The following is a 26,699-nucleotide window of genomic DNA, read 5'->3' on the forward strand; positions in this document are numbered from 1 at the left end:
TAAATGACAGATGACTGTTTGCAACGAAAGCATTGGTTTCAATTCAGTGGTCTGTCAGGGGGAAGAAGTGTTTTCACCCCCCCCCCCCCATATCTATTCATTCATAGACATTTATATGTATATTATTTGACAAGCACTGTTCTAATCTAGTATGTCTGGTTCATCTGAAACTACAGCAGAATCTCGAGTCTACAAATCTGAACAGGTGAATAAAATCATGCACAAGGTTTGCATGCCTGACTACAGCAAAAAAAAAAAAACATAAAGGAGGGCCTCAGGGAACTGGTGCATGCATTGTGTGAGAGCTGACACACAACCAGGGAAATATGGGTGTTCCCCTTCCCAAAGGTTTAAGATGTCAGGGCAGTGCACGTTATGATGAGGTGGGCCATTGTTCTGATTCCCTGGGGTGAAGGAATCAAGACAGAAAAGGGGAATAGAAGGAAGTTACTTGAAGATTTTAGCGGAGTGTGATCCTAACCGGGTGGATTTAGACTTTGTCCAAAAAGCCCACACGGATACGGGCGATTATGGGGTGAGTGATAAATGATCAATTCTTTTCGAGAAAGTATTGTTTGATTTTAAGCCTTGATTGAGCCTCACGGTTAACACGAGATGGCAGGGATGAATGATTGTGTAACTTATGGAACGTAACAAGCTAAGCACTAAAATGGATAATACAGTTCCGTCTTCAAAGAAGGATTTTTGTAGTTACATTTTCTTCATAGTTGACTCAATCAAATAAATTCATATATATTTTCAAAAAGCACTGCAAATGGACACCCATACTTAATACTCAAGTTCATCAACTTAACTTAGCAGGGTTGCAATAACAGTAGCTTTATTTCTTGAGTGACACAGAAAGCAGCAGTGTTGCCAACTTGGCGATTTTGTCACTAGATCTGGCGCCATGGCAACCCCCCTTGACGACAATTTTGACCAAATGCGACTAGCATTTTGCAACTTTTTCTGCCGTTGTCGGGGTGTTGTTGTTGTGGTATTTGGGGACTTAAAAGTGAAAGCACATTTTGTGTTCTGCTGTTGACAGGTCCACTCGTCCTGTCCTACTTTTACTATTTTACTACTCTTTTTTTAGTAACGTGTAACAGGAAGAGATTACAGCTGTCCCACGAGGCGCTCCACGTCATGATGCGCATTGTGGCCTCTGATGAGCAGTCCGGTGGGCCCTGTGCATTTAAAGGCAATGAGAGGCGTTTATTTCATTGGTTAAGATTACACGTTGTGTTCAACCTGTGTGCCTTCTCTCCTCCGTCTTTGGCACTTGCACCGGTGGGAGGGACGGAGGTGTGGGTGCGCCACTCTGCGCCGAACTGCACCATTCACAAAAATTGGCACAACGTAAGCCGGGTACACCGTGCCTGCGCCTGAACTACGACAATAAAGTTTAATAGCTCTGTATAGTTTTTTTTTTTTTTAGAAATGTCAAATATCTCTGATATGAGTATTACTTGTATTGCTAAATACAAGGATGAAGAGTCTTGAACCAGTCATGATGTGCTATATATATATCACTATATTGACACTTACTATGGTACCCATTATGGCATTGGATGCTCATATCACCTCCTACTTCGATACGTGACAAAAAAAATATATTAGGAAAGCAGGAAGTGAACAAATGTAACAGTTACTGATTGTAAAAGTACCAGATGGAGGGGTAGGATTTAATAAGCTCTTCCTACTCCTTTTGGACATGTGGAACTGGGAACTGATTATGTGATGCATTCAATTGTAATCTGATGCATGTTCAAATGAAATAAAACCATTACCATTACTTGCCAGAGCATAGTGATTAGCATTCTGTGCATCTTGGTGTTGCCTCTCGTGTGCGGCCACCGTTTTTTTGTTTCTCTGGTTAAAAAAAAAAGGTAACATCCATTATACTGTATATATTATAGAAGGTTTTTAATATGTGTAATCATTTCTGTCATCTTAGGTTCCCACTCCTGTGGCTGATAAGTCTCTTGGCAATGCTAAAATACTCATGTGCAGGTGAACCAACTCATCATCATTGACCTCACACCAAACACACACACACACACACACACACACACACAGACAAAAGAATTCAAATTCAATTTGTTCTTTTCAGTTGCCGACCTACGAGACTGTGAGGAGGCAGGCAGCAAGTGCCATCAACAGGCCGAGTGCCTGAAGGTCAAAAGCAATTTCACCTGCGTGTGTCGCATAGGCTACCAGGGCGATGGACTACTCTGCAGAGACATTGACGAATGTCTCAGCGGCCTCCACAGTTGTCACCCAAATGCCCACTGCAACAACACCTTGGGCAGCTACACTTGCGTCTGTCACAACGGGTATCTCGGCGACGGCACCGATTGCCAGGATATCGACGAGTGTCAAAAAGAAAACGGGGGCTGTCACGCCAATGCCCTGTGTACTAATTTTGAAGGCGGACGACAGTGCCGATGCAAAGTTGGCTTCGATGGAAACGGCTTCCAGTGCAAAGATATAAATGAATGTGCTAACCAGAGGATCTGCCACTGGAATGCGACCTGCACCAACAACCCTGGCTCTTATGTGTGCACCTGTAATGCCGGCTACAAGGGCAATGGAAACTACCTGTGCCTCGATATCGACGAATGCTCAGAGACTCCATATGTGTGTTCATCCTCGCTCGGCCACAAAGGCTGTAAAAATCTGCCCGGGACTTATCGCTGCACGTGCAGCAAGGGCTTTGAAAGCGACGGTCAGAGCTGTGTGGACGTTGATGAATGTGCAAGCAACATCTGCAGTCTGTATGCAGACTGTTCGAACACCGTCGGCTCGTACCGCTGTACCTGCGACGTTGGTTTTGTCGGAAATGGCCTCACATGTGTCGACATCAATGAATGCAACGAAAACAATGCATGCGATCCCAATGCCGTTTGTATTAACAGGCTGGGAAGTTACGAGTGCTCCTGTCTGGAGGGGTTTGAAGGAGACGGCAGGCTGTGCAACGATATTAACGAGTGCACAACACCCGACATCTGCCCGACTACCACTACCTGTGTCAATACCGGCGGGTCCTATTTTTGTGACTGTGGTAGTGGATTCATTTTTAATAACTCCTTATGCCAAGATCTGGATGAATGTGCTTCGGATCGTTGCAGCCCCGACTCCGTGTGCACCAATTCGCCCGGCTCCTTCACATGTCAGTGTGCAGGAGGCTTTAGGGGAGATGGCTTCACTTGTGTGGATGTGGACGAGTGCTCACTCGGAACTCGGTGTCACTCTAACGCCCTTTGCATTAACCTGCCCGGCAATTACAACTGCACATGTGTGCTGGGTTACTCCGGAGACGGGGTGATCCAGTGCAGTGATGTGAATGAGTGTCTGGTGGAAAATGGAGGATGTCGGAATAAGGCTACATGTGTGAACAACCAAGGTTCTTTCACTTGCTTATGCCAGACAGGGTTTGTTTTAGTTAACCACACTTTTTGCCAGGACGTGAATGAGTGTGCGACACTGGAGAGTCCGTGCGGTATCAATGAAGAATGCACAAATATTGATGGTTCGTACGAGTGCCCTTGCCAGATCGGTTATTATCGCCCCGCGGCCAACATGGACTGTGTCGATATCGACGAGTGTAAAGATAAACCTTGCCATGTAAACGCGACGTGCCTCAACACAATTGGCTCCCACACCTGCACCTGTAAGCGAGGTTTTGCGGCAAACGGCACCCAGTGTCAGGACATCGATGAGTGTTCAGTTGCGGACACGTGCCACCCACGGGCACTGTGCACCAACTTCATCGGAGACTTCTTCTGCTCCTGCCGACAGGGTTTCGAAGGTGACGGATTCTCCTGTCAGGATGTGGACGAGTGCACCATCTTGGATACTATTTGTCCCGATTTCTCAAAGTGTGTCAACTTCCCCGGTGCGCATCTCTGCTCATGTTTGAATGGCTCAGTGGCCCTAAATGACACTTGTGTGCTACCCAGTCCACTCTGTGACCCCGCATGCCACGTTCACGGCCTGTGCCACCATTCACCTGCTGGATACCAATGTGTGTGTGACCTGGGCTACATCGGCGATGGGCTGATATGCTCTGATATCGATGAATGCCAGAGGGAAAACATTTGTCCTGACAACGACACGGAATGTGTCAATATCCCAGGATCATATTCCTGTGTTTGCAAACAAGGCTACGTTCTCAGTGAAAGTCAGTGTGTCGGTAAGACAATATGTTTTCTCAAATAACTTTCATATCTGTACATTACGTTAAAAACAGGCTTTTATTACATTAGATTTTATTTGAATTACCTCACAACAGACATAATAATCCCTAACTGTTGCGGCCACAATCCACATCGAGCTAAAACCCAAATAACCCGCCTCTCGCTCGAAGACAGCTGGGATAGGCTCCAGCACCCCCCGCGACCCTCATGAGGATAAGTGGTAGAAAATGAATGAATATTTGAAAAAGGTGGGCTGCACAATAAGCGAGTGATTAGCGCGCAGGCCTCACAGCTAGAAGACCCGAATTCAATTCCATCCTCGACCATCCCTGTGTGGAGTTTGCATGTTCTCCCCGTGCATGTGTGGGTTTTCTCCGGGTACTCCGTTTTCCTCCCACATTCCAAAAACATGCAACTCGAAATTGTCCATAGGTATGAATGTGAGTGTGAATGGTTGTTTGTCTATATGTGCCCTGTGATTGGCTGGCGACCAGTCCAGGGTGTCCAGCACCCCCACGACCCTCGTGAGGATAAGCGGTACAAAATGAATGAATGAATGAATATACTTTGATTTGAAATTCTCTTGTCATGATTGGTTCTGGAACCAATTAACTCTGATGAGTGAGCGATGGTCATGGTTTAGTTCATTTTTGGGACAGGATGGAAACAAGATACAAAACAAAAACTCAACAAAACAGTTTCAATTAATTTAAAAATAACACATATAAATCTGATAACTGCTACCATGATAATTTGTCAATAAATACAACTCTCATCTAAGAAATAAAATTCATTCATTCATTTTCTACCGCTTTTTCCTCACGAGGGTCCCAGCTGTCTTCCAGCGAGAGGCGGGGTACACCCTGGACTGGTGGCCAGCCAATCACAGGGCACATATAGACAAACAACCATTCACACTCACATTCATACCTATGGACAATTTGGAGTCGTTAATTAACCTAGCATGTTTTTGGAATGTGGGAGGAAACCGGAGTACCCGGAGAAAAGCCACGCATGCACGGGGAGAACATGCAAACTCCACACAGAGATGGCCAACTCGGGTCTCCTAGCTGTGAGGTCTGTGCGCTAACCACTCGAGCGCCGCGCAGCCGTGCGGCTTATAATCATAGTGATACAATTTCATAAAAATGAAATATTGTACTTACAGGACAGCCCAAATTGATGCAGCTTGTCTTCCGAGGGTGGGTTGAAACATGCAAACTCACAGACACAGAGAAGGTCGAGGGTGGAATTGAACCCTGGTCACAACCGTAGCTGTGAGGTCTGCGCGCTAACCACTCGACCGCCGTGCAGCCCCTGAGAAATAAAACGATGAAATGATTTAATATACTGTATATACAGTGTACACGTGAAGAACGATTCCTGAGCATTTATATTTTTTTCTTCTTTCTTTTTCTATCTCTCCAGATGTAAATGAGTGTGAAACAGGACGACAGGAGTGCAGTGACTTTGCCCGGTGTGTCAACACAGTGGGCGGCCACCTCTGCTTCTGCCTCAGCGGCTTCACGGGTGATGGGAAAAACTGCTCTGGTAAGTGTCGGCTGCTCAACGGGCAATTTGGTTAATTTGACTCCATTTAGATGCATCACTTGAGAGATTTCATCATCGCCATTTGGGGATGCTTCCCTGACAATGTACTATTTTGGATGAATTATAGACTTCGATGAATGCCAAGTCCAAAATGGAGGATGCCATAACGTTTCCAGCTGCACTAACACTGCTGGATCTTTCATCTGTGCCTGTCCATTTGGAATGGAAGGCGACGGCTTAGAGTGCCAAGATGTAAACGAATGCGAGCTGAATTCCACCCTGATGCATAACTGCAGCCGCCTGGCTTTGTGCCTCAACACATACGGATCGTACATCTGCCAGTGCCAGGATGGATACCAGGGCGATGGCTTTGTTTGTGAAGATGTCGATGAATGTCTGGAGGACACAACTTGTAGGACAAACATGACATGCAGCAACACCGTGGGTTCCTACACCTGCCTGTGTATGGTTGGCCGGGTCTACGACAGGGGGTTATGCGTCGGTGAAGACATGTGCGTGAACACCACTTCCGTCTGCCACCCCCTGACCGAGTGCCACCCACACCAGGGTTCCTTCTACTGTCACTGCAAAGATGGCTATGAAGGCAACGGCTCTGAATGTTCAGATGTGGATGAATGTGACCAAACCCGAGATCGAATCTGCCCAAATTTCTCCTCCTGCTTCAACACCGATGGCTCCTACATTTGTAAATGTTGGGACGGGTTTCTCGAGAATGGGACTAACTGTCAAGACGTGGACGAATGCGCAACGGGGAATTTCACCTGCCCTGACAACAGCACCTGTACCGATGTTGATGGGGGCTACATGTGCACGTGTGATTCGGGGTTCTCGCTCAATGGCTCCGTATGTTTGGACATCGATGAATGCTCTCTTGACTTCATGATGTGTCCTAATTCATCCCGCTGCATCAACTCGGTGGGATCTTTTTTTTGTGAGTGTTGGGAGGGGTACCAACGGAACCAACGTGACTGCGACGATATCGACGAGTGCCTGAACAACTCTTCTTGCCCCGACTATAGCACATGCATCAACACGAATGGTAGCTTCCGGTGTATATGCGATGGTGGATTTTTGCACGTTGGGGAAGCCTGCATGGACATCAATGAATGCAATCATACTAATCATTGCACAAATGGGTCATGCGTCAATACAATGGGATCATATTACTGTGACTGCATCGCTGGATTCTGGAGCAACGGAACAAGGTGTGTGGATGTCGATGAATGCTGGGACTCGGACTCGGGCTCTTTCAACTCAACGGTGTGTCAGCCCCAATCTACGTGTGTCAACACCCCTGGATCTTATCGTTGCCCTTGTAACGAGGGCTTTGTTCGCAATGGTACCGAGTGTCTGGACGTAGATGAGTGTCGTGACCCAAATGGGAACACGTGCACCGAACACTCGTTCTGTAATAACACAGCAGGATCCTTCATCTGTGAGTGTCATCCCGGATACAGGTCCTTCCCGTTGGGTTGTGAAGATATTGACGAATGCGGAGACAACGCCACCTGTCGCTTTGATCAGGTGTGCACCAATCTCCCCGGAACGTACAACTGCACATGTCCTGTGGGGTTCCATGAGGAGAAGAGCACGTGCATTGACACCAACGAATGTGAGGATTCACCGTGCCATTCCTTGGCACGATGCTGGAACACCGTTGGATCCTTTTCATGCCACTGCCCTCTGGGCTTTGCAGGAAATGGCTTCTGGTGCGAGGATGTGGATGAGTGCGTCGCGCTGACTAATCCGTGCCATCCTGTGGCTCGCTGTCACAACTCCCCGGGGTCATACGTATGTGTATGCATGAACGGCTTTCTGAGTATCGGATCCCTGTGCGCAGACCTCGACGAGTGCCAACAGGCCAATGGACAGTGTCACTCTGCCGCCACCTGCTCCAATCACATAGGAGATTTTAAATGCGCCTGCAGTCGGGGCTGGACTGCAACCAAAGACAACGGTCACGGAAAAGGAGGATGCGTGGACTTGGATGAATGTGTGTCCCCTCTGATATGTCCAGGGCGAACGTCTTGTGCTAATCTACCGGGGTCTTACACCTGTTCCTGTCCAGAAAGTCAAACAATGTGCGACATGACTCAGAAGGGTTAGATCCACAATTATTATGACTTTATGTAACTATTATGCACTCATGTTTGCGTCTTAATTGATGTTTTTAGTCATCGTCATATAACTTACAATATAGTATCTCTTGAGTATTCATCTATTCGGCCATTTTCTATTCTGTTTATCGTGGTTAAGGAGGGCTGCTGCACATCCCAGCTGATGTCGCACGACCTAAACGTTAGACCGTGGAGACCGCCATTCACATTTGCATTCATGGCTATGGGCCATTAAGAATATTTTATTGGCAAATTATTAAAACTTAAGAAACCACATATAGTTGGTGGGTAGACAAATGATTTTTTTCAGATTAAAATGAACAAAGCATTATTAGAGCCCCTGTAGACATGACAAAACACGACTATAGTCACATTTATACTCTTTTTTTATTTACAACATATTGCGCAACTGCAGGGTCTTGAGACACATGCTAACTCGCAAACTAGGGAGCTAGCGACCTAAACGGTAGCCTTCAAGTTGTTTCCTTTCAACTTAAATAGCCAAAAACTTACCACTTCCACACGGATAGGGAGGATAACTATTAACAGTTATTTAACCTTTAACATGAACATTAATTAATAATTTTTTCTGGGTACATGATACCATACAGCATCCATATCAAACTTGCGCGGGCCGCACTAACATTAAACTTTCATATCAAGGCGGGGGCCTCAAACTGGTGTCCTGCGGGCCACATTTGGCCCGCGGGCCGCGTGTTTGAGACCCCTGTTTTAGAGCTTCTCTCCCCGAGTCATGTGTGATAAGCACCCCCCCCCCAGCCCTTGAACGGGATAAGCAGTAGAAAATGAATGAATGTAAAAACATTGCAGTTATTCACAAATCACATTTTAAATAACAGTGCAAATATTATTATGATTTTTTTCTACATCATTACATTTATTTTCTACTCCTACAACTGCCGGTGTTTGATGTCATGCGATCTGAGCTGTGAACGCCCAATAACAACTGTTTTGATATTTGATAACTCTTTCCACTGTACCAATAGAGAGCAACTTGTACCCTTTTGGAGCAGACGTTGGTGATGAAAGAATAAACATGGACATGGAAGATGGAACTTCTCCGTACATCAAACCACCAATGGGTTTTCCATTCATGGGAAAATTATATGACAGAATTTATGTAAGTTTTCTGAATGGACATACCTGCATAATGTACAGGTTCTTCATCTACAGTCCCAAATTCAAATGTATCGGATCAGTGAGGCCAAAAGATGAACATGAGAAAGGAGTTTCAAACTTTAGCCTTCTCCATCACTTTGGTAAAGGTTCATCTTTGTCTCATCAGTCTATAAAACTTTTCGAGGCTTGTCTCTGTACTTTTTGCTTTTTGGTGTAGCTTCTGTGAACAGTAGATGCTGATACCTTCACTCTGAAGGTTCTTGCAGTTGTTATAGGGTCTTTCTTTAGAGCGCTCACGATGTTCCTGTGTTCAACTGCTGGTGTTTTCCTTGGTCTACCCGTTGGACCATTGTTAGTTGGTACGCTTTCTTTTTCAGGACATTCCAAAATAGTTGCACTGTCTGTGACCAATGTTTGCGCAATGGCTCTGGTTGATCTTCCATCTTCTCTTAGCTTCACAACTGCTTCACCCACAGACATGTTTATTACACCTCTGATGTCTGCAAAGGCAAAACCCAAACCTGACAACCGAGCGTGGACATTCATTGCTATTTATTGTTTATATAATCGATGCGATAGGACACACCCGGGCAATAAAATACTACACCTGTCAGTCACAATAAAATACTTTGTTGTTTGTAAGTTGTGTATCACATCCAGATGTAAATACCTGGAAATAAAAGCTGGTGTCGAACCCAAACGTTTACAGTTTACAGCAAAAACAACAGAATTGGCCTCACTGTTCCAATACTTTTGGAGGGGACTGTATTGTGTTGCTAAGCTTACAATTATATTAATGACATTTCAACTCTACATTTTGAACTCATTTGAGTAAGTTTTTTGTTATGATCTGTCGTTTTAGTTCTCGGATAACGGCCTTGTCCAGTTTCAGTCAGTTGCTGTGAACGAGCAGTACCTATTTCCAGCGCCCCAATCCACTGGTTTTCCCAACGACATGAATGCATCTCTGTTGGCGGTCTTCTGGGATGATGTTGACCTCACCCGAGGCGATGGACAGTTGTTCTATCAGGTTTGATGTCATTAAAGGTTGAAGGTGGAGGAACGATATCTACTGCATTCTGACGCTATCAGATTATGAATTATTGATTCTGTTTTCAAGGAATACCATAAGTTGGATATGTCAGACGTCTACTCCCACATCGTGTTCAACCGTACAACGGATGATGTGTCAAAATTTGAGCGTCAGAGAGGCAAGCCTGCCTTCAATCCTTCCTGGATTCTCAAGATCACCTGGGATCTTGTAATGGCTGTGTCCTACCAGAAGATCAATCAGTCAGAAGTAAGAAGACTCACAAGAAAAATAATACTCCATTAAAATGACTACAGTACATACATTCATTCATTTAATGATGTCTGAATAATCTTACTTAATTGATGCCAGCCAATCACAAGGCACATTTAGACAAACAACCATTCACACTCACATTCATACCTATGGACAATTTGGAGTTGGAAATTAACCTAGCATGTTTTTGGAATGTGGGAGGAAACCGGAGTACCCGGAGAAAACCCACACACGGACGGGGAGAACATGCAAACGCAAATATTCAAACCCAGGTCTTCTCAATCTACTGATTGTGTGGCCAACATGTGAATCACTTATCCAATATGCGCTGCTTATTAATGATTATAATACAGTAAATATAATTTCATTACAATACAGTAACTATTAGTTAGAAGTCCCGCAGTTTTTGAATGTTTAATGCGAGCGCCGATTTGTCCTACTTTGTTTGACAGTCCTTGAACGCACCATCTATTGTTGTCCCATGCACAAATGGAAGTGTTTTGGATGTGCTTTTAATTTTATGTTCCTGCCATAGTTTTACACAATACATAATACGTAGGGTCAACCAGATATAGTATACGTATATTTTAATGAGGTGTTGGAAATCTTTCCCTAAGCTAATTTGATGCTACATTGATAATGCTAGCACAACACTGGACTTCAGCCACAGTCATCACATCGACAGCCCGTTAATAGCAGCTGTAACTCTAATTTAGCTGGCAGTTCAATGCTCAATACTGTATTTATATATATATATATATTTATTTATTATTATTATTATTATTATTATTATTATTATTATTATTATTATTATTATTATTATTATTATTATTATTATTATTATTATATATTAGATTAGATTCAACTTTGTTATTGCTCATGTCACTGGTACAGGGCAACAAAATGCAGTTAGCATCCAAAAAGCACTAAAACTTGTTATTTTGTTATCTTGCCCACAAGCTCTACTCTATTGGACAATGTTGATGTACATAGAAAAGTCATACATTCATTTACAAACTAACATATTGTGTATTATTTTTAGACGAACACTTTCCAATGCATTCTCACCACGGATGGAGTGCGCTCCTTCGCCCTCCTACAATATGGGAAGATGAATTGGGGTCCCGGACAGAGAGAACATCTTGAAGCCCTCATCGGCTACACAGATGGAAAACACGTCCACATAGAGACTACTGTGCCCCCAGAAAACCTTTTTGGCCCAGGGGGGAGATACAGACCACAGCAAGTGAAAGGGCCTTTGGGAAACTTGGGCCAATTTGTGTATGATTTAACTGGAATTGATGAGGCTTATGCTGAACCAGGATTGATGTGCCAGGCATGGGCGATGAAGGAGCCCGATCCTGCAGAATGGACAGACGGATTGCCGTCATGTCCTTGTGCCCGAACTCAGGCTCTGGAAGACTTGTCCTTCCTGCAAGATACTGCAGACTACGGAGCCAAGTTGAAGACTTTGAGGGGTCAGAGATGGGGTAGCGCAAAAGGCCACGTTTTCAAGTCAGTTTTGTCCAACAAGGAATCAGGAAAGCGATGTGTATATGATCCAGAGGGACCTCTGCTGGCGGGTTACAACGAGCGCTACTTCACAAGTGGAAGTAGCCACAAGCATATTGGTAATACTATTATACGTATTTACACCTACATTGCAGTGATGGAAACTTTGTACTACGGTTATTGATTCATGCATAGAAATTCAACAAACTGTATGGAAAAAGTTTGGACGCCCCTGCTGTATATGACACCAGTGTTGACTCTTCATTTTCATGTTTCAACTCACCTCTCCTCAGATGAAGATCTCCTGCCATTCCAGTGGTGTTGCATCCAGTCTCCTCTTTGCCACCTTTATCTCAGCAAGCGGCCTCTGGATCGTTGCAATGGCTGCAGCTGGGTCGGTCTCGATGGATGCAAAGCCGCCAAAAGCGCAACACAGGGAGTCGGTAAGGGATTTTCTATCATGTGAACAGAGTTTTACAATAAATTAGTACAATATGTATATTTTATATCTGTTTTTTTTTTGGCCATTGGGTGTCTTTGGCTGCAAAAAAGCCTGATCTGCTGCATAAGGTAGAGTGGTTTAAATTCGATATATACCGTATTTTCCGGACTATAAGTCGCACTTTTTTCATAGGTTGGCTGTTCCTGCGACTTATAAATGAAAAAAAAAAATGTTTGTTACATAAAAACTGGACACCTTTTTGTGTAACTAATAACTATTCTTATACTGCCCTTGCGGTGCGTTTCTTTACGCAAAGCTTGACAGCTAGCTTGACAGCTAGCTTAACAGTGCTAAAGTGCGTAAAAGTGCTCCAATAAACGAACAAGGTTTGTCTTTTCTCTGCCTTTACTAGGGTAATTCTTCTAATACTGTAAAACTGTACAGAAACAAACACGGGACCAAATTATACATTACATACAGCGATATAATACAAAGAATAATCAACAATAAGAGTAAAGCTAGCATAATAGCTACGATCTACAAGTTAGCCCCAACTAGCATCACACTTAGTAAACTTATACAACGAAACCACAGTCGTACAATTGCGTTTCTAATGCCATTTAAATGACGTTATATGTTACTCACAGACATATAGGCTCCAGGGCAGAAGTAATGGATCGTATTCTGTAACGACAAGTTACAGCCTTTGTGGCAGAGAAATCGAGTTGAACAGCAGAAGACAAAAATGCAGTGGATTATTGCGTCCACTAGGTGTCGCCAAACCAACAGCCAAACAATACAACATATTAAGGGCAGCATAATTGTGTTAGCATATCTTACTCCTATTCAGCATGTTCACTCTTATTTTATTGTTGCTGTAATGTCTGTTTTGGTCAAGTAGTTTGGAAAATAAATTACCCGCAAAAAATACGACTTATACTCCAGTACAACTAATGTATTTTTTTTCTACCTAATTATGCATTTTTGGCATTGTGCGACTTATACTTGTAGTCCAGAAAATACGGTATATGATGTATATATGTCGACCGGTCTGGTCCTCGATAGGGTAGGTGGTTATGTTGTGTGCTTAATGTCCTTGTTGACGCACTTGTTGAATTGAACGGTTGTAGGACTGCACATCTTTGGTTTCAGGACGTGCTCTGACTGAGTTATGCCTGTGCACCCAAACGCATCTCAGAGTACACAACCTGTTGACCTCCGTCATGTAGTATCACTTACTGAAACTGACCCCCATAGAAATTGATGGATGGATTGAAATCTTTCTAATGAAATTGCTTAACTGTAAAATCTATTGTATGTTTCCGATGCAGCAATGGTGTATGGCAGCCTCCACTACATCACCTTCGACGGGACAGAGTACTCCTTTAAGGCCTTGGGAGAGTTTGTGATTGTGCGACTGTCTTCCAGCACCGGATCTAATATCTTCACCTTGCAAGGACAGACTGAAAGGCTATACACACACGCAAAAGGGAGCATTGACTTCCCCGCGGTGGTACGCATGGCTGCCTTCTACCAGGGCATTGGCAAGGTCAGTTTAGTCAGTTAGCGTGTATGGAAGCAAAAGTGTTTATAGCGGTTCATTCATGACTTCACTTTCGGAGGTTCTTACGCAGTCGATATCATGTTGTTTTTTTTTTTTAAATAGGTCATCCTTCTTCTTTTTCATGTGTCATCGTGAAACATCCAGCTCTGTCATATGTCATCCCGGCTCAACAACAGCATGAAGTCATTGACTATACACAAACAACAGTTAGCTCAGTTCATATTGTTTGTTCATTCTTTCATTCTATAAATGAAAGATGTTGTGCGGTGCATTTCTTTACAGTTCCCAGTCCACTACACCCACTGGTCTGTGGTAAAATTGGGGGGGTTAGGTCCCTTTTTGATGCATTGTGACATTGAAGGCCAAGTTAACGTGTTTGTGTTGCTATGTTCTGTCGTATACAAAACCCTATCATATATAAACTCATTCATTCATTTTCTACCGCTTAGAAGGGTCACGAGGATGCTGGAGCTTATCCAAATGTACACCCTGGACTGGTGGCCAGCCAATCACAGGGCACATATAGACAAACAACCATTCACACTCACATTCATACCTATGGACAATTTGGAGTCGCTAATTAACCTAGCATGTTTTTGGAATGTGGGAGGACAAAACCCACGCATGCACGGGGAGAACATGCAAACTCCACACAGAGATTGCCAAGGGTGGACTCGAACTCGGGTCTCCTAGCTGTGTGGTCTGCGCGCTAACCACTCGACCGCCGTGTAAATATCACCTCATATGTGAACTATGTTTGGCTAATTCTTCCAGATTGAATGGAGATGTGCGGACGAAGGGGAAGGACTGCGAGTGTTTGTTGACAACGTTGAAGTATTCGTCACTGTTGGTATGAACAACACACATCGGCCTTGAAGGCTGATCGGTTTGTACGGAACAGATAAGCAGTTTCTTCTGATGAATATGTTTTCAGGTGTGGCGCACCTAGGAGAGAGAGACTTTGCTGTGCGCTGTGTCTCAGTGGATCGCTGTGCCGCAGTGTACGCTGGAGGTCTGCATGTGCTGGTGTGGCGCGTGGAAGGCCACAGACAGTTGGCAGCCATGGTGGAAGTTCCCCAGACCTTTTACAACCGGACAGTGGGTCTCATGGGCCTCTGGAGTTCCAACCGTGCAGATGACTTCCTTATGTCTGACGGCAGGCTCCTGTCCTCGTCTGATTTCAACCCACCCTCGGAAGACAAGCTGCATCAATTTGGGCTGTCCTGTAAGTACAATATTTCATTTTGATTAAATTGTATCACTATGACTATAAGCCGGGCTGCACGGTGGACGAGTGGTTAGCGCGCAGACCTCACAGCTAGGAGACCCGAGTTCAAGCCCACCTTCGGCCACCTCTGCCAAGCTTATGAAATCCTACCCCTCCATCTGGTACTTTTACAATCAGTAACTGTTACATTTGTTCACTTCCTGCTTTCTGAATATGGTTTAAGGTATTTTTTTGTTGGTTTTTTTTCTTTAAATTTTTTAATTTTTTTGTCCCGTACCGAAGTACTGGTACTTTTACAATCAGTAACTGTTGCATTTGTTCACTTCCTGCTTTCTGAATATGGTTTTAAAAAAATTTTTGTTGTTGTTTTTTTTCTTTAAATTGTTAAATTTTTTTGTCCCGTACCGAAGTACTGGTACTTTTACAATCAGTAACTGTTACATTTGTTCACTTCCTGCTCTCTGAATATGGTTTAAGGTTTTTTGTTGTTGTTTTTTTTCTTTAAATTTTTTAATATTTTTTTCCCGTACCAAAGTACTGGTACTTTTAAAATCAGTAACTGTTACATTTGTTCACTTCCTGCTTTCTGAATATGGTGTAAGGTTTTTTTTGTTGTTTTTTTTTTTTCTTTACATTTTTTAATTTTTTTGTCCCGTACCGAAGTACTGGTACTTTTACAATCAGTAACTGTTACATTTGTTCACTTCCTGCTTTCTGAATATGGTTTAAGGGTTTTTTTGTTGTTTTTTTTTCTTTAAATTGTTACATTTTTTTGTCCCGTACCAAAGTACTGGTACTTTTACAATCAGTAACTGTTGCATTTGTTCACTTCCTGCTTTCTGAATATGGTTTAAGGTTTTTTTTGTTGTTTTTTTTTCTTTACATTTTTTTGTCCCGTACTGAAGTACTGGTACTTTTACAATCAGTAACTGTTACATTTGTTCACTTCCTGCTTTCCATAATACAGTTTAAGGTTGTTGTTGTTGTTTTTTTTAATAATGTACCTCGTACTGAAGTACGAGGTGATATGACCATACAATGACATAATGGGTACCATAGTAACTGTCAATATAGTGATATATATATATATATATATATAAGCCATTGTTCTTTATAATAATTCAAAATACAAGCTATACAACATGGGCATTGCAAAAACTGCTTGTATACGTTGGCACATGACTACAAAAACAATATTATATTTGACCTATTTATCTCTCTAGGGACAGTCCCACAGCCAGAGAGCCTGCTGTTCTCTTCCCCTCCGCTTCTTCCACTTGATCCAATCTCCACCAAAGAGTTGCTGGAAGGCTTCAGTCCCGATGTGGTGGAGGAGCTACGAAGAACCTGTCAAGGCAGCGTGCAGTGTGTACACGACACCCTCGCATCGGGCAGCACAGACCTGGGCCTTCAAAGCTTAATTGCTGAGAAACAGTACCAAAACACGGCTCTTATTTATGGTCATTTCAATACTGTTTTGGGAAGATTTCATCACTAAGAACTGAGCTTCTGACTATATTTAAAATCTGTATTTATATGTATGCTCTGGTAGGCAACACACCTCCCATTGTGACAGAACCTACAGTGATCCATGCTGAAGTCAACTCTACAGTTAACATTCAGATCATTGCCCGGGACCCCAATCAAGATCCAATCACCTATTCACTACTCTTCCCAAGACCTCCACAGACCTCCATTGGCAGCGGTGAGGTCCACACACAGTCCTTCCCTTGCCACTTTACTCTTCAACGTTGTGGCTTCACTCTGTCACGGTTTTACAAAACTACAGTATTTACTGCATGTAAATACTGTATGTGTTTTTTGCCAAAAATGTGCAGTTTGGAAGCATAAAAACGGCTAAATGAAATCAAATAAACATACAAAGTATTCAGAAAATGCATTTAAGTAGTGTGGTGTCAGTAATGTTTGGTGAGAGACACAAGCACCAGACTTGATCGCTGAAACAACATTCATTTATTTTCTACCGCTTGTCCTCACAAGAGGTGCTGGAGCCTATCCCAGCTGTCTTCGGGCGAGAGGCTGGGTACACCCTGGACTGGTGGCCAGCCAATCCCAGGGCACATATAGACAAACAACCATTCACACTCACATTCATACCTACGGACAATTTGGAGTGGCTAATTAACCTAGCATGTTTTTGGAATGTCGGAGGACCCGGAGAAAACCCACAATGCAACATCTTTTAAAAAATCCCTAACACAGGGGTCGGCAACCTTTTTCATCAAAAGAGCCATTTTGCCCCCCAAGCCACTAAAGGACTGAAGCCACAAAACATAAACAAAACAATATCTTAGGAACTTGCGAAAGTTTCTTAATTTGACCAGATTTAACAGCAGCAAAAAATTGTTGTTTCTCGCCACATGTGACTAAATGTAATAAATGATAATAAATAAAAGTACAATCAACGACTCTTTCTCCTGCATAGGTGATGGCTACTTGACCTGGATGCCCCTCAGCACTGATCCCGTCCAGCTGACCATTAAAGTCACAGACAGGCTTTCCAGCTCGTTGTTTACCCCCATTCTGCGTATCTGCAACTGCCTTAACGGAGGGACCTGTCTGTATGACAGCGTCACTGAAAACTATCTGCAGGGAAAGTTTCAGGTAAACTACGTATATGCATATCTGGCACGTCAGGGTTGTGTGTAGTACTATTATTTCTTAACCATGGAGTTCTGATGAGCTAGTTTGTGTATTGAGATGGTAATGGTTTTATTTCATTTGAACATGCATCAGATTACAATTGAGTGCATCCCATAATCAGTTCACAGTTCCACATGTCCAAAAGGAGTAGGAAGAAGCAAAGCTTATTAAATCCTACCCCTCCATCTGGTACTTTTACAATCACTAACTGTTACATTTGTTCACTTCCTGCTTTCCTAATATAGTTTAAGTTTTTTTTGTTGTTATTTTTTTCATTTTTAATTTGTAATTATTTTTAAATTATTTTTAAATTATTATTTTTTTGTCCCATACCAAAGTAGGAGGTGATATGAGCATCCAATGGCCATAATGGGTACCATAGTAAGTGTCAATATAGTGATATATATAGCACAGGGGCGGGCAAACTTTTTTTCACGTAACAGTCCACCTGGTATTATTGTATCTGTAAAATTGTCATGCAATCTGCTATTATTATTTATTATTTTATATTTAAATATTTTAAAAATAATAATAAAAATATTATAATAATTACAATAAAATTTAAATAATAATTATTATATTATTATTATGTAAAATATGCAAATATAACAATAATATTATCTATAGTTAATATAATAATTAGCATTAATATAATAATTATAATAATCATAATAGCTCTAATAATAATTATAATAATCTAATAATAATTATTATTATTATGTGCTTGTGTCCCTTTTTTCAGGAGCACTTTGTAAACAACAGACCATGTCAAAAAACGAAATTGATAAAACCATCAAAAGGTTGGCTCAGGCCATGATGCCAGGTTGTATGTTGAGTTTAAATGAAATACTTTGGAAAGATTGGGCGGGCCGTATTCAAACACTTGGCGGGCCTGATGTGGCCCCCGGGCCGTAGTTTGCCCACCCCTGATATAGCACATCATGACTGGTTCAAGAGTCTTCATCCTTGTATTTAGCAAACATCGACTGCTTGTATTGTTTCTTGAATTGGCTCATCGTTGTGCATTGTTTGATTTCCTTACTCAATCCATTCCATAGTTTGATTCCACATACTGAAATGCTATGGCTAGCATAACGTAGTCCTAGCATAGAAGTGTTTCAAATGTACTTCTTCCCTGAGATCATATTTCTCCTCTCTTGTAGAGAAGTATTGGATGACATTTTTAGCTAATTGGTTATTTTTAGCCTTATGCATTATTTTAGCTGTTTGAAGATGAACTATATCAGCAAGTTGAAGTATTTGTGATTTTACAAATAAAGAGTTAGTATGTTCTCTGTAGGCGGCATTATGAATTATCCTTACTGGCCTTTTTTTGCAGTACATTCAGCGAGTGAAGATTGCTTTTATAGTTATTATCCCATATTTCCACACAATAAGTAAGATATGGTAGAACCAGAGAGCAATAAAGAGTGTGGAGTGATTTCTGATTGAGAACAAATTTTGCTTTGTTCAATACTGAAATATTTCTGGCCACAGATGATGTCTATCGTGTACCTCTGGTCATTTCCCAGGTGTTGGGATGCCTCTGCTCGAAAGGATTCAGTGGGAAGTTCTGCGGGAATGTAGCAGACCCATGTACAGGCAAGCCATGTTACCGGGACGTGCAGTGCCAGGCTGAGTCACGCCCAGGACGCTTTACCTGTGGACAATGTCCGGATAGTACCGTGTCCAGTGGAAAGCAGGGGTACAAGTGCTTTGAGCATGGTCAGTCCCAGAAATCAATTGCAATGTTTTGGGCTCAAACAATCAGTTTCACAATTTGCTTTTCAGATATGTGCATGCCCCCTTTCACATTCCCCTGCCACAAAGATGCCATTTGCACCAGCACGAAGCAAAACTACACCTGCACGTGTAAGCCTGGCTATTTTGGCGATGGAATCAACTGCACAGGTAAAGTCTTTAGAGAGGAATCGGCTCAACTTCACCAAGAGTAATCTAACCGCGCGGTTGTCTGTGTGCATACTGAAGACATAGACGAGTGTGCTGACCTGTCAGCGTGTCCCAACGCCAAGTACGAGTGCAAGAACAAACCAGGCTCTGTTGACTGCTTCTGCAGATACGAGAACCCTCAGGAGTCCGACGGATGTGGTACGTGCGTACGTTTTTTTATCATATTATCAGCATTATTTTTTGTCAATTCAATTGCAGTACAGTGGATTCCCACACATTCGTGATTGTGTTTTTTTTTTTTCTCTCCTGAAATAAGCTGTTTTTTCAACACCTAAACCATCATTTTGCATTTTGTCAGGTGGTCCTTGAACACACCATAGTGAAAACTTAAAACTTCATTCATTCATTTTCTACCGCTTATCCTCACAAGGGTCGCGGGGGCGCTGGAGCCTATCCCAGCTGTCTTCGGGCGAGAAGCGGGGTACACCCTGGACTGGTGGCCAGCCAACCACAGGGCACATATAGACAAACAACCATTCACACTCACATTCATACCTATGGACAATTTGGAGTCGCTAATTAACCTAGCATGTTTTTGGAATGTGGGAGGAAACCGGAGTACCCGGAGAAAAACCACGCATGCACGGGGAGAACATGCAAACTCCACACAGAGCTGGCCGAGGGTGGAATTGAATCCTGGTCTGCTAGCTGTGAACTTAAAACCTATTAGTATTAACATTCCAGGTTCTTCTCTTTACATTTTGCCCTTTTAATGTTTTGTGTGGGTTTTTGTGTTTTTATTTACCGTATTTTCCGGGCTATAAGTCGCACTTTTTTTTCATAGGTTGGCTGTTCCTGCGACTTATACTCCAGAGCGACTTATAAAAAAAAAAAAGTGTTTGTTACATAACCATGGACACCTTTTCTGTTCATGTTTATTTTTTGTGTAGCTGAATAACCATTGTGTTAGCATATCTTACACCTGTTCAGCCTGTTCTCTATTCTTTTATTGTTATTGTTTATCGTAATGTCTGTTTTGGTCAAGTAGTTTGGGAAAATGCGACTTATACTCCGGAGCGACTTATAGTCCAGAAAATACGGTATTTCTGCAATGTGGTGCGTGCCAATAAAAAACAATCTGCAGGCTGCAAATGGCCCACAGGTGACAATTTGGATACCACTTTTATACACCATGGCTCCGATTGCTTCTGTTCGTTGAAGAAGGTACATTATCATTCCTCGGGAGTGAATATCTATACTTTTATACATTTAGTAAGTATAGCTTATTGGACCTCCATCTCAGTGTCGATGGTTCTCGAGTGGCATCACCATGTCGGAGATGAGAACCCGAGCATCTGGTAAAACCAGGCTCTATACCTGGGGAGGCCAACCAGTCAAGAGATCAAGAGCCACATTTTTTTACCGTGTTACTGCAAAGAGCCATGGATCATAGACATGAGAATTCCAGGTTGACGATGGCGTGGAAAGATCACGATCCAACTGGGAAACCGAGTTATTTTCATTCAATGTGCATGCAAGCAAAAATACCGTAATGAACTTGTATAAAGCGTGCACGCAAATAACGTAATGAAGTAAAAATCGATATGCTTTCACGCCTTCATAAGAGCGTCATAACAACGGGTAAAGAGCCGCAGGTTCGCCACCCCGTTTCACCCTCATTTCTCATCTTTTTTTCTCTTCAGGCGACTCTGGCAATCCTCCAGGTGAGCTTTCAAAAAGGTTTTTTATATTGTTTCATTCCTTGTGGCCAATAGCCAAGGTCTTTGGCTAGTTCATAGACATGCCCATATATGGTCATAAGGTAACCCCACACAGGTATTGAGGCTGTTATGTGTCTGCAGGGGGTAATGTGTTCAACGTGTCTGTGGACTGGAGGAGGAACAGAGCAGACGGACTCGAGCAGGTATGTGGCCGTCATGATTCAGAGCGTCCGACAATTACAAATATTCATTTCAAACGAATAATAAGAATAATGTCCTTTTCTTCAGCTGGTTGACATCCTATCCAGGGGTTTCCAGAACAAATTCTACAACGCTAGTAGAAAGGATCCAGGACAGAGTTCTGGTCCACGCCTGGTTGAATATCGCATCAATATGTCCAGTGACACACCTCATTGGTACATCAGAGACTACCTGGCCAGAGTCAGCAGCCACTATGACATCAGCACGATAGAAGTTGATGGTACGTTCAAAGTTGTTCCGTTTTTTTCTAAGAGGCCATTTTTAAGCTTAGCAGTCCAAACAAACAATTATATTTTTTTTATAATTGCACCATGACACAATGAAATATATGGGGATTTGTTATGCTCATTTTGGGCCCTTTGTATTGAGATGCGGACTCCTGTAGAGCAGCTACACACAATAACCCGCACAGAAAGCTTTCTAGATCTTCAAGAATCTGCACCCATGCCAGCTGTATTTTCTTGGATTTCCAAAACTGTCAAAACTGTCATTCTGCTGTGATTGGTCCCTCTCCCAAATGCTCTCGAGGACTTCCGGACTACTGCCGAACCCCACTTTATAACTGTATCAGTATCAGTAAGATAATAAATGAATACACCCTTTGGAGTTATTTGAAAAGTGCTTACACACTTCCTGTGTATGAACTCAAGACACTGCAGACGCGGTCATATAAGGGTCCGAGCATTTAAAGCCATCTCAAACTTCCAAATACGCAAACCTCATTATCTGATACTTTGGTATTGTCCAACATGATAATACAACAATAGAAAAACATTTATAGGTCAGAAAAGTGGAAAAAGCATATTAAGCAGTCAACCATTAATCACCGTTGTCATGTCAGTGAAGAAATGTTTATGTCTCCGACTTGCTCACCGTCTTCCCACCCACAGACTTGGATGAGTGTAAGGCCAAGGAGGCGGTGTGTGTGCACCCTGCCCTCTGCACCAACACTTACGGAGGCTACCGGTGTGTGTGCAATGGCACAACCGATGTGGATGAAGCACAGTCCTGCGTATTAAGTGAGTGCATTTTAAAAGCAATTTCAGAAGATGAATGACGCTGAAGCTAAGAAGTTAGGAAATGCAAGTAAAAGCTGTATAGCCAAGTCAGGGGAAAACAAAAACATGTTTGCATGACTTGATTGAAAAAGTCCATTTGTCACATGTGATGTTATCTGAAACTTAGCAGATCGGGATACATCGAGCAGCACAGATCTGGACCTTATTCTGGGCCTGGTTCTGGGCATCGGCATCCCTTTGCTCCTCCTTCTGGCTGCGTTGGCTTGTTTCTGTTGCCGCAAGAAAACTGTTTCTGGAGAGTAAGTAACACACACGGCACATTCTCACAGAAAAAAAAAACTCAATAAGGTGTACCGCACCTCTCTCCTCCAATCAGCTGGGCTAGGCTCCAGCGTAACCCCGCAACCTAAGTAAGGACAAGCAGCATAGAAAATGGATGCATGGATGGATTAGTTCTGACTGGTGATTAAATTAGTGTGCTGTGTTTATTGAGATATGACGTCTTATCCCCGCCTACCGCTTATCCTCACGAGGGTTGCGAACTGATTGACACTGGCAGTCAACGTTTGCGCTTGGAAAGTGTCCCCAGAACTTTCATGAATATGACACCGCCCTAGTTCGCAGTTCTTTGAAAGCATTGCGCAACTAAATGTGAAGTGGATTATGCATCGTCACATATATTAATGTTAATGTTTTTTTCCCCCGCAGTCTGCCTCACCTGTTAACAAACCAGATCCAGGAACCATACAACTCTCAAGCCTTGGACTTCTCTGACCCCGCCCTGCATTACATGACCCACTGCAGCCCCCGGATCATAGACAACGTCACGCCCCGGCAACGCCAGAGATAGCACATAATGGAAGCATAAAATACACACAGAAATACAGTACATGACGAGCACGGTTGGAGTACATGTTGTATAAGGACAAGATCAATGACTTATTTATCAAGTAAACCATGACTGACTTTTAAATGCTTTCTTTCTCAGTTATTTCCAGTGAGACTTTTTGACTTTTTATTCCCCTAAACGACTAGAAGTCTGACTCGATAGAAGACTGACTTTTGGTTTGGGTTTCCAGCAGCTTCTCTCAATTTACCGGTTGATCTATATTCCCACCCTCTTACGGTAATGAGCTTTGGGTGGCTGGACTCACCCCAAGAGAGTGAGGAGCTCGGTCATCTGGGAGGAGCACAGAGGTCATTCACACGGCGAGGAGTCAGCTGAGGTCGCTCGGGCATCTTGTCCGGATTCCTCCCCGGTGAGGTGTAACTTCCTCGGAAGTGCAACGATCAGACAGCAACTAGTTCTTGTGTTTTACTGATGGATTTATTACAAAACCAACGTGAGAACTAAAAGGGGTTCAAACAGATACAAAATACAATTAATTACTGGTCACATAATACACAAATATACAATAGAATTATGTATACAATTTCGTTTTCTTATCATTAAACAATTTTTCTTTCTTACAATCGTGTAAATAAACCCACCACATTACATACATTTACATCTACAAACAACCATCACATGTTTGGTACAGCATACTGTAAACTAAAACACTAAGAGACTAAAACGAAAATAATACAAAACACATATTATAATAAAGATTATAATAAAGGAATTATAAAGATGATATTTACCTTTTAGAACCTATTAGCTTTTGAGCTCTAAATTGTAGCAAACAACGGAGCTTATTTTCTATGGGTGTAACCATTAAACGTGCACGTGCGGAAACGACGATTTTACAGAGAATTAGTTCCGCCTCATTAACTTATATGCACCTAGGTAGGAACCAAAAACTTCAGGGAGGCGCAGTAGCTTGAGAAAAGCCATAATAAAAGCCATGCACACACTTTTACTTTTTACAGACAGAAAACATGTTCATGTTAAACGCTTTTACATGGTATTGTGATCACAAAAAACAGAACTACGCACAGCTGTGCGGTAGTTAATTATATTGGTCATACCTGTCAACCCTCCCGTTTTTATGAGGAAAGTACAGTGGAACCCTGGTTAGCGTCATTAATTCGTTCCAGAAGGTCCGACTTTGACCGAATCAAATTTTCCGATAAGAAATATTGCAAATCCAATTAATCAATTTAATCCATCTACCACAAATACATATAATGTACTGTCACTGTTTGAAAAACCCTGCTTTATAGTATTCCTAGTGACCTGCAATTTGTGCGGCCAGTCACTAGATGTCGCTGTTGAGTCTTCTAAGAAAGTCAGCTCAATCACGGTTGTTTATGAGCAAAGGCTGAGCCGAAATGCAGCATGCACACACACACACACACACACACACACACACACACACACACAAGGCAGGCGACTGGACACCTGCTCTGTCGCCTTCATGCGGAAGTGGCCACAGACTGCTTCCTGCAGAATGAGATCATCTTGGGAAGGCGTGGACTGCACTATATGCAGGCTTGTGGGTCTCCACCCCTGCGGTGAAAGACCTGCCATGTCGTTGAGCAAGGGTCAGGCACGCCATGCTCCTTGCGGTGAAACACCCAAAACTAACTCTTCTCGGGTTCTATGACACCGAAAGGAAAAACATGAGCTTGTGCCGTATTGGCAACATTATTGACGGTATTGTAGTAGAAAGATCAACCATGTCCGGATCCGTGTGATAGCCACCTTGCAAGACACAGTATTTGTGGAAGGTTCCAGTAGCACATTCATGAACAGTGACTGCAGCAGACAACCTGGAAGCAAGCCAGACTAGGAAGGAGGGGGGGGGGGCAAGAAACGACCCGAGATAGACAGAGAACTGAAGAGCAGAAATGAAAAGCAAGAGTGTAAAGATCAGCTGCTGTTTTTGACAACCAGCAAATGGTTTTGTCCCTCTGATCCCCTCAAATAAAACAAGTCATGTGCATCTATGATCTAATGCAGGGGTCTCAAACTGGCGGCCCGTGCTAGTTTGAGGCCCCCACCTTGATAACAAAGTTTAATGTTGAAATGACAGCTTAAAAGCTGTGTGCACACCGGACACCATTAACATGATTTTGCCCCGCCCATACTGTTACCCTACCCTGTTACCCCGCCCTGTTTTGCTTTGGATTAGCAATGAAGCTAAAGGCTTATGTCGATGATGGGTACAAATAAATGCAGGAAATGATTTGGAATAAAACGGAAAATAAAGCATCTCATCAAACATGTTGTTAAAGTTACGACGCTGCTCCCAGATGGAACTGAGTACATGCTAACTTGCTAATTGGGTCAAATTATTAAGATTCATTAATGTTCATGTTAAAGGTTAAATAACTGTTTAAAAAAATTGTTTTTCTTATTTGCTGTTTTATTATTATTTTACTTATTTATTACTGATTGATTGATTTATTGTCTTTATTCTTAATTTGTTTATTTATTTATTTTTCTTATTTTGTGTATAGAAAAATATTTATATTTATATTATATTTATATAAATATTTATATTTGTGTAGAAAAATAAAAAGTAAGATATTTGAGAACAGTGGAATGTTTTATCAGATATTTTGGTGTGGAAAACCGGAACCAAAGTACTGAAAAAGTGTAGGGAATAGCAGAAGCAAAAGCATTTTTTTTCCAGTTTTTAATAAATGCGTTTTGGTTTTTTGGGTTTTTTTTGAAAACCTGATGCGGCCCGGCTTCACCCAGAACCTAGCTCCGGTGGCCCCCCAGGTAAATTGAGTTTGAGACCCCTGATCTAATGTCAGGCCGCAAAACACAAACGAGGTGGCGGGGATGGAAAAGGAAGTGCACGCTTGACGCCAGATCCATTTCACCACAACATGATTGAAACAGGCAGACCCCAGCAAATCCTCTTATCCGATTTGAGGCCATTAATCATTTCTGCCTCATGTTGTAATTTTGGAAAACAAGTCACTTCTCAGTAACAGGTATAGGCCAGCGTCCTGATGGGATTGGCTCATATACGGCTAGTCTGATGTTGGACTTTATACACCTAATACTGTTATTGCACCACTGTAAAACCATCCATGATGTCATTAAATATTCATCTGCAAACGATCGCACTCATTCCATGTTGGGTCTT

The 26,699-nt window shown here is 42.5% G+C and overlaps 2 protein-coding genes across 2 annotated transcripts; both read left to right on the plus strand.

Annotated features, from left to right (window-relative positions):
- The first annotated feature begins 1,962 nt into the window (after nt 1-1,962).
- LOC144894449 (uncharacterized) lies at nt 1,963-14,862 on the plus strand. Its single transcript, XM_078793830.1, has 11 exons — nt 1,963-2,013; nt 2,114-4,195; nt 5,628-5,750; nt 5,878-7,872; nt 8,896-9,029; nt 9,891-10,058; nt 10,149-10,328; nt 11,377-11,965; nt 12,140-12,289; nt 13,620-13,837; nt 14,627-14,862. The coding sequence occupies exons 1-11, from the start codon at nt 1,992-1,994 to the stop codon at nt 14,726-14,728; spliced, it is 5,763 nt and encodes a 1,920-aa protein (XP_078649956.1). The 5' UTR covers nt 1,963-1,991; the 3' UTR covers nt 14,729-14,862.
- LOC131108900 (mucin-like protein) lies at nt 14,743-23,639 on the plus strand. The gene is made up of 13 exons (XM_058060341.2): nt 14,743-15,077; nt 16,304-16,540; nt 16,633-16,785; nt 17,527-17,705; nt 19,277-19,469; nt 19,536-19,655; nt 19,734-19,853; nt 21,359-21,379; nt 21,518-21,579; nt 21,665-21,857; nt 22,528-22,656; nt 22,823-22,955; nt 23,365-23,639. The coding sequence occupies exons 1-13, from the start codon at nt 14,771-14,773 to the stop codon at nt 23,504-23,506; spliced, it is 1,989 nt and encodes a 662-aa protein (XP_057916324.2). The 5' UTR covers nt 14,743-14,770; the 3' UTR covers nt 23,507-23,639.
- Nucleotides 23,640-26,699: the final 3,060 nt, after the last annotated feature.

The sequence above is a fragment of the Doryrhamphus excisus genome, linkage group LG10, assembly GCF_037039965.1.
Source record: "Doryrhamphus excisus strain RoL-2023G ecotype Guam linkage group LG10, RoL_Dexc_Guam_v1.1, whole genome shotgun sequence".
NCBI classification, from domain to species: domain Eukaryota; kingdom Metazoa; phylum Chordata; class Actinopteri; order Syngnathiformes; family Syngnathidae; genus Doryrhamphus; species Doryrhamphus excisus.

Bases quoted from the DNA above. Each gene is read 5' to 3' on its own strand.
- LOC144894449 (XM_078793830.1), top strand. From the start codon at position 1,992: ATGCTAAAATACTCATGTGCAG. The intron at 4,196-5,627 runs GTAAGACAATAT...CTATCTCTCCAG, and splicing joins CAGTGAAAGTCAGTGTGTCG to ATGTAAATGAGTGTGAAACA. The intron at 12,290-13,619 runs GTAAGGGATTTT...TTTCCGATGCAG, and splicing joins AAGCGCAACACAGGGAGTCG to CAATGGTGTATGGCAGCCTC.
- LOC131108900 (XM_058060341.2), top strand. From the start codon at position 14,771: ATGAATATGTTTTCAGGTGTGGCGCACCTAGGAGAGAGAGACTTTGCT. The intron at 21,580-21,664 runs GTATGTGGCCGT...CCTTTTCTTCAG, and splicing joins GAGCAGACGGACTCGAGCAG to CTGGTTGACATCCTATCCAG. The intron at 22,657-22,822 runs GTGAGTGCATTT...TCTGAAACTTAG, and splicing joins AGCACAGTCCTGCGTATTAA to CAGATCGGGATACATCGAGC.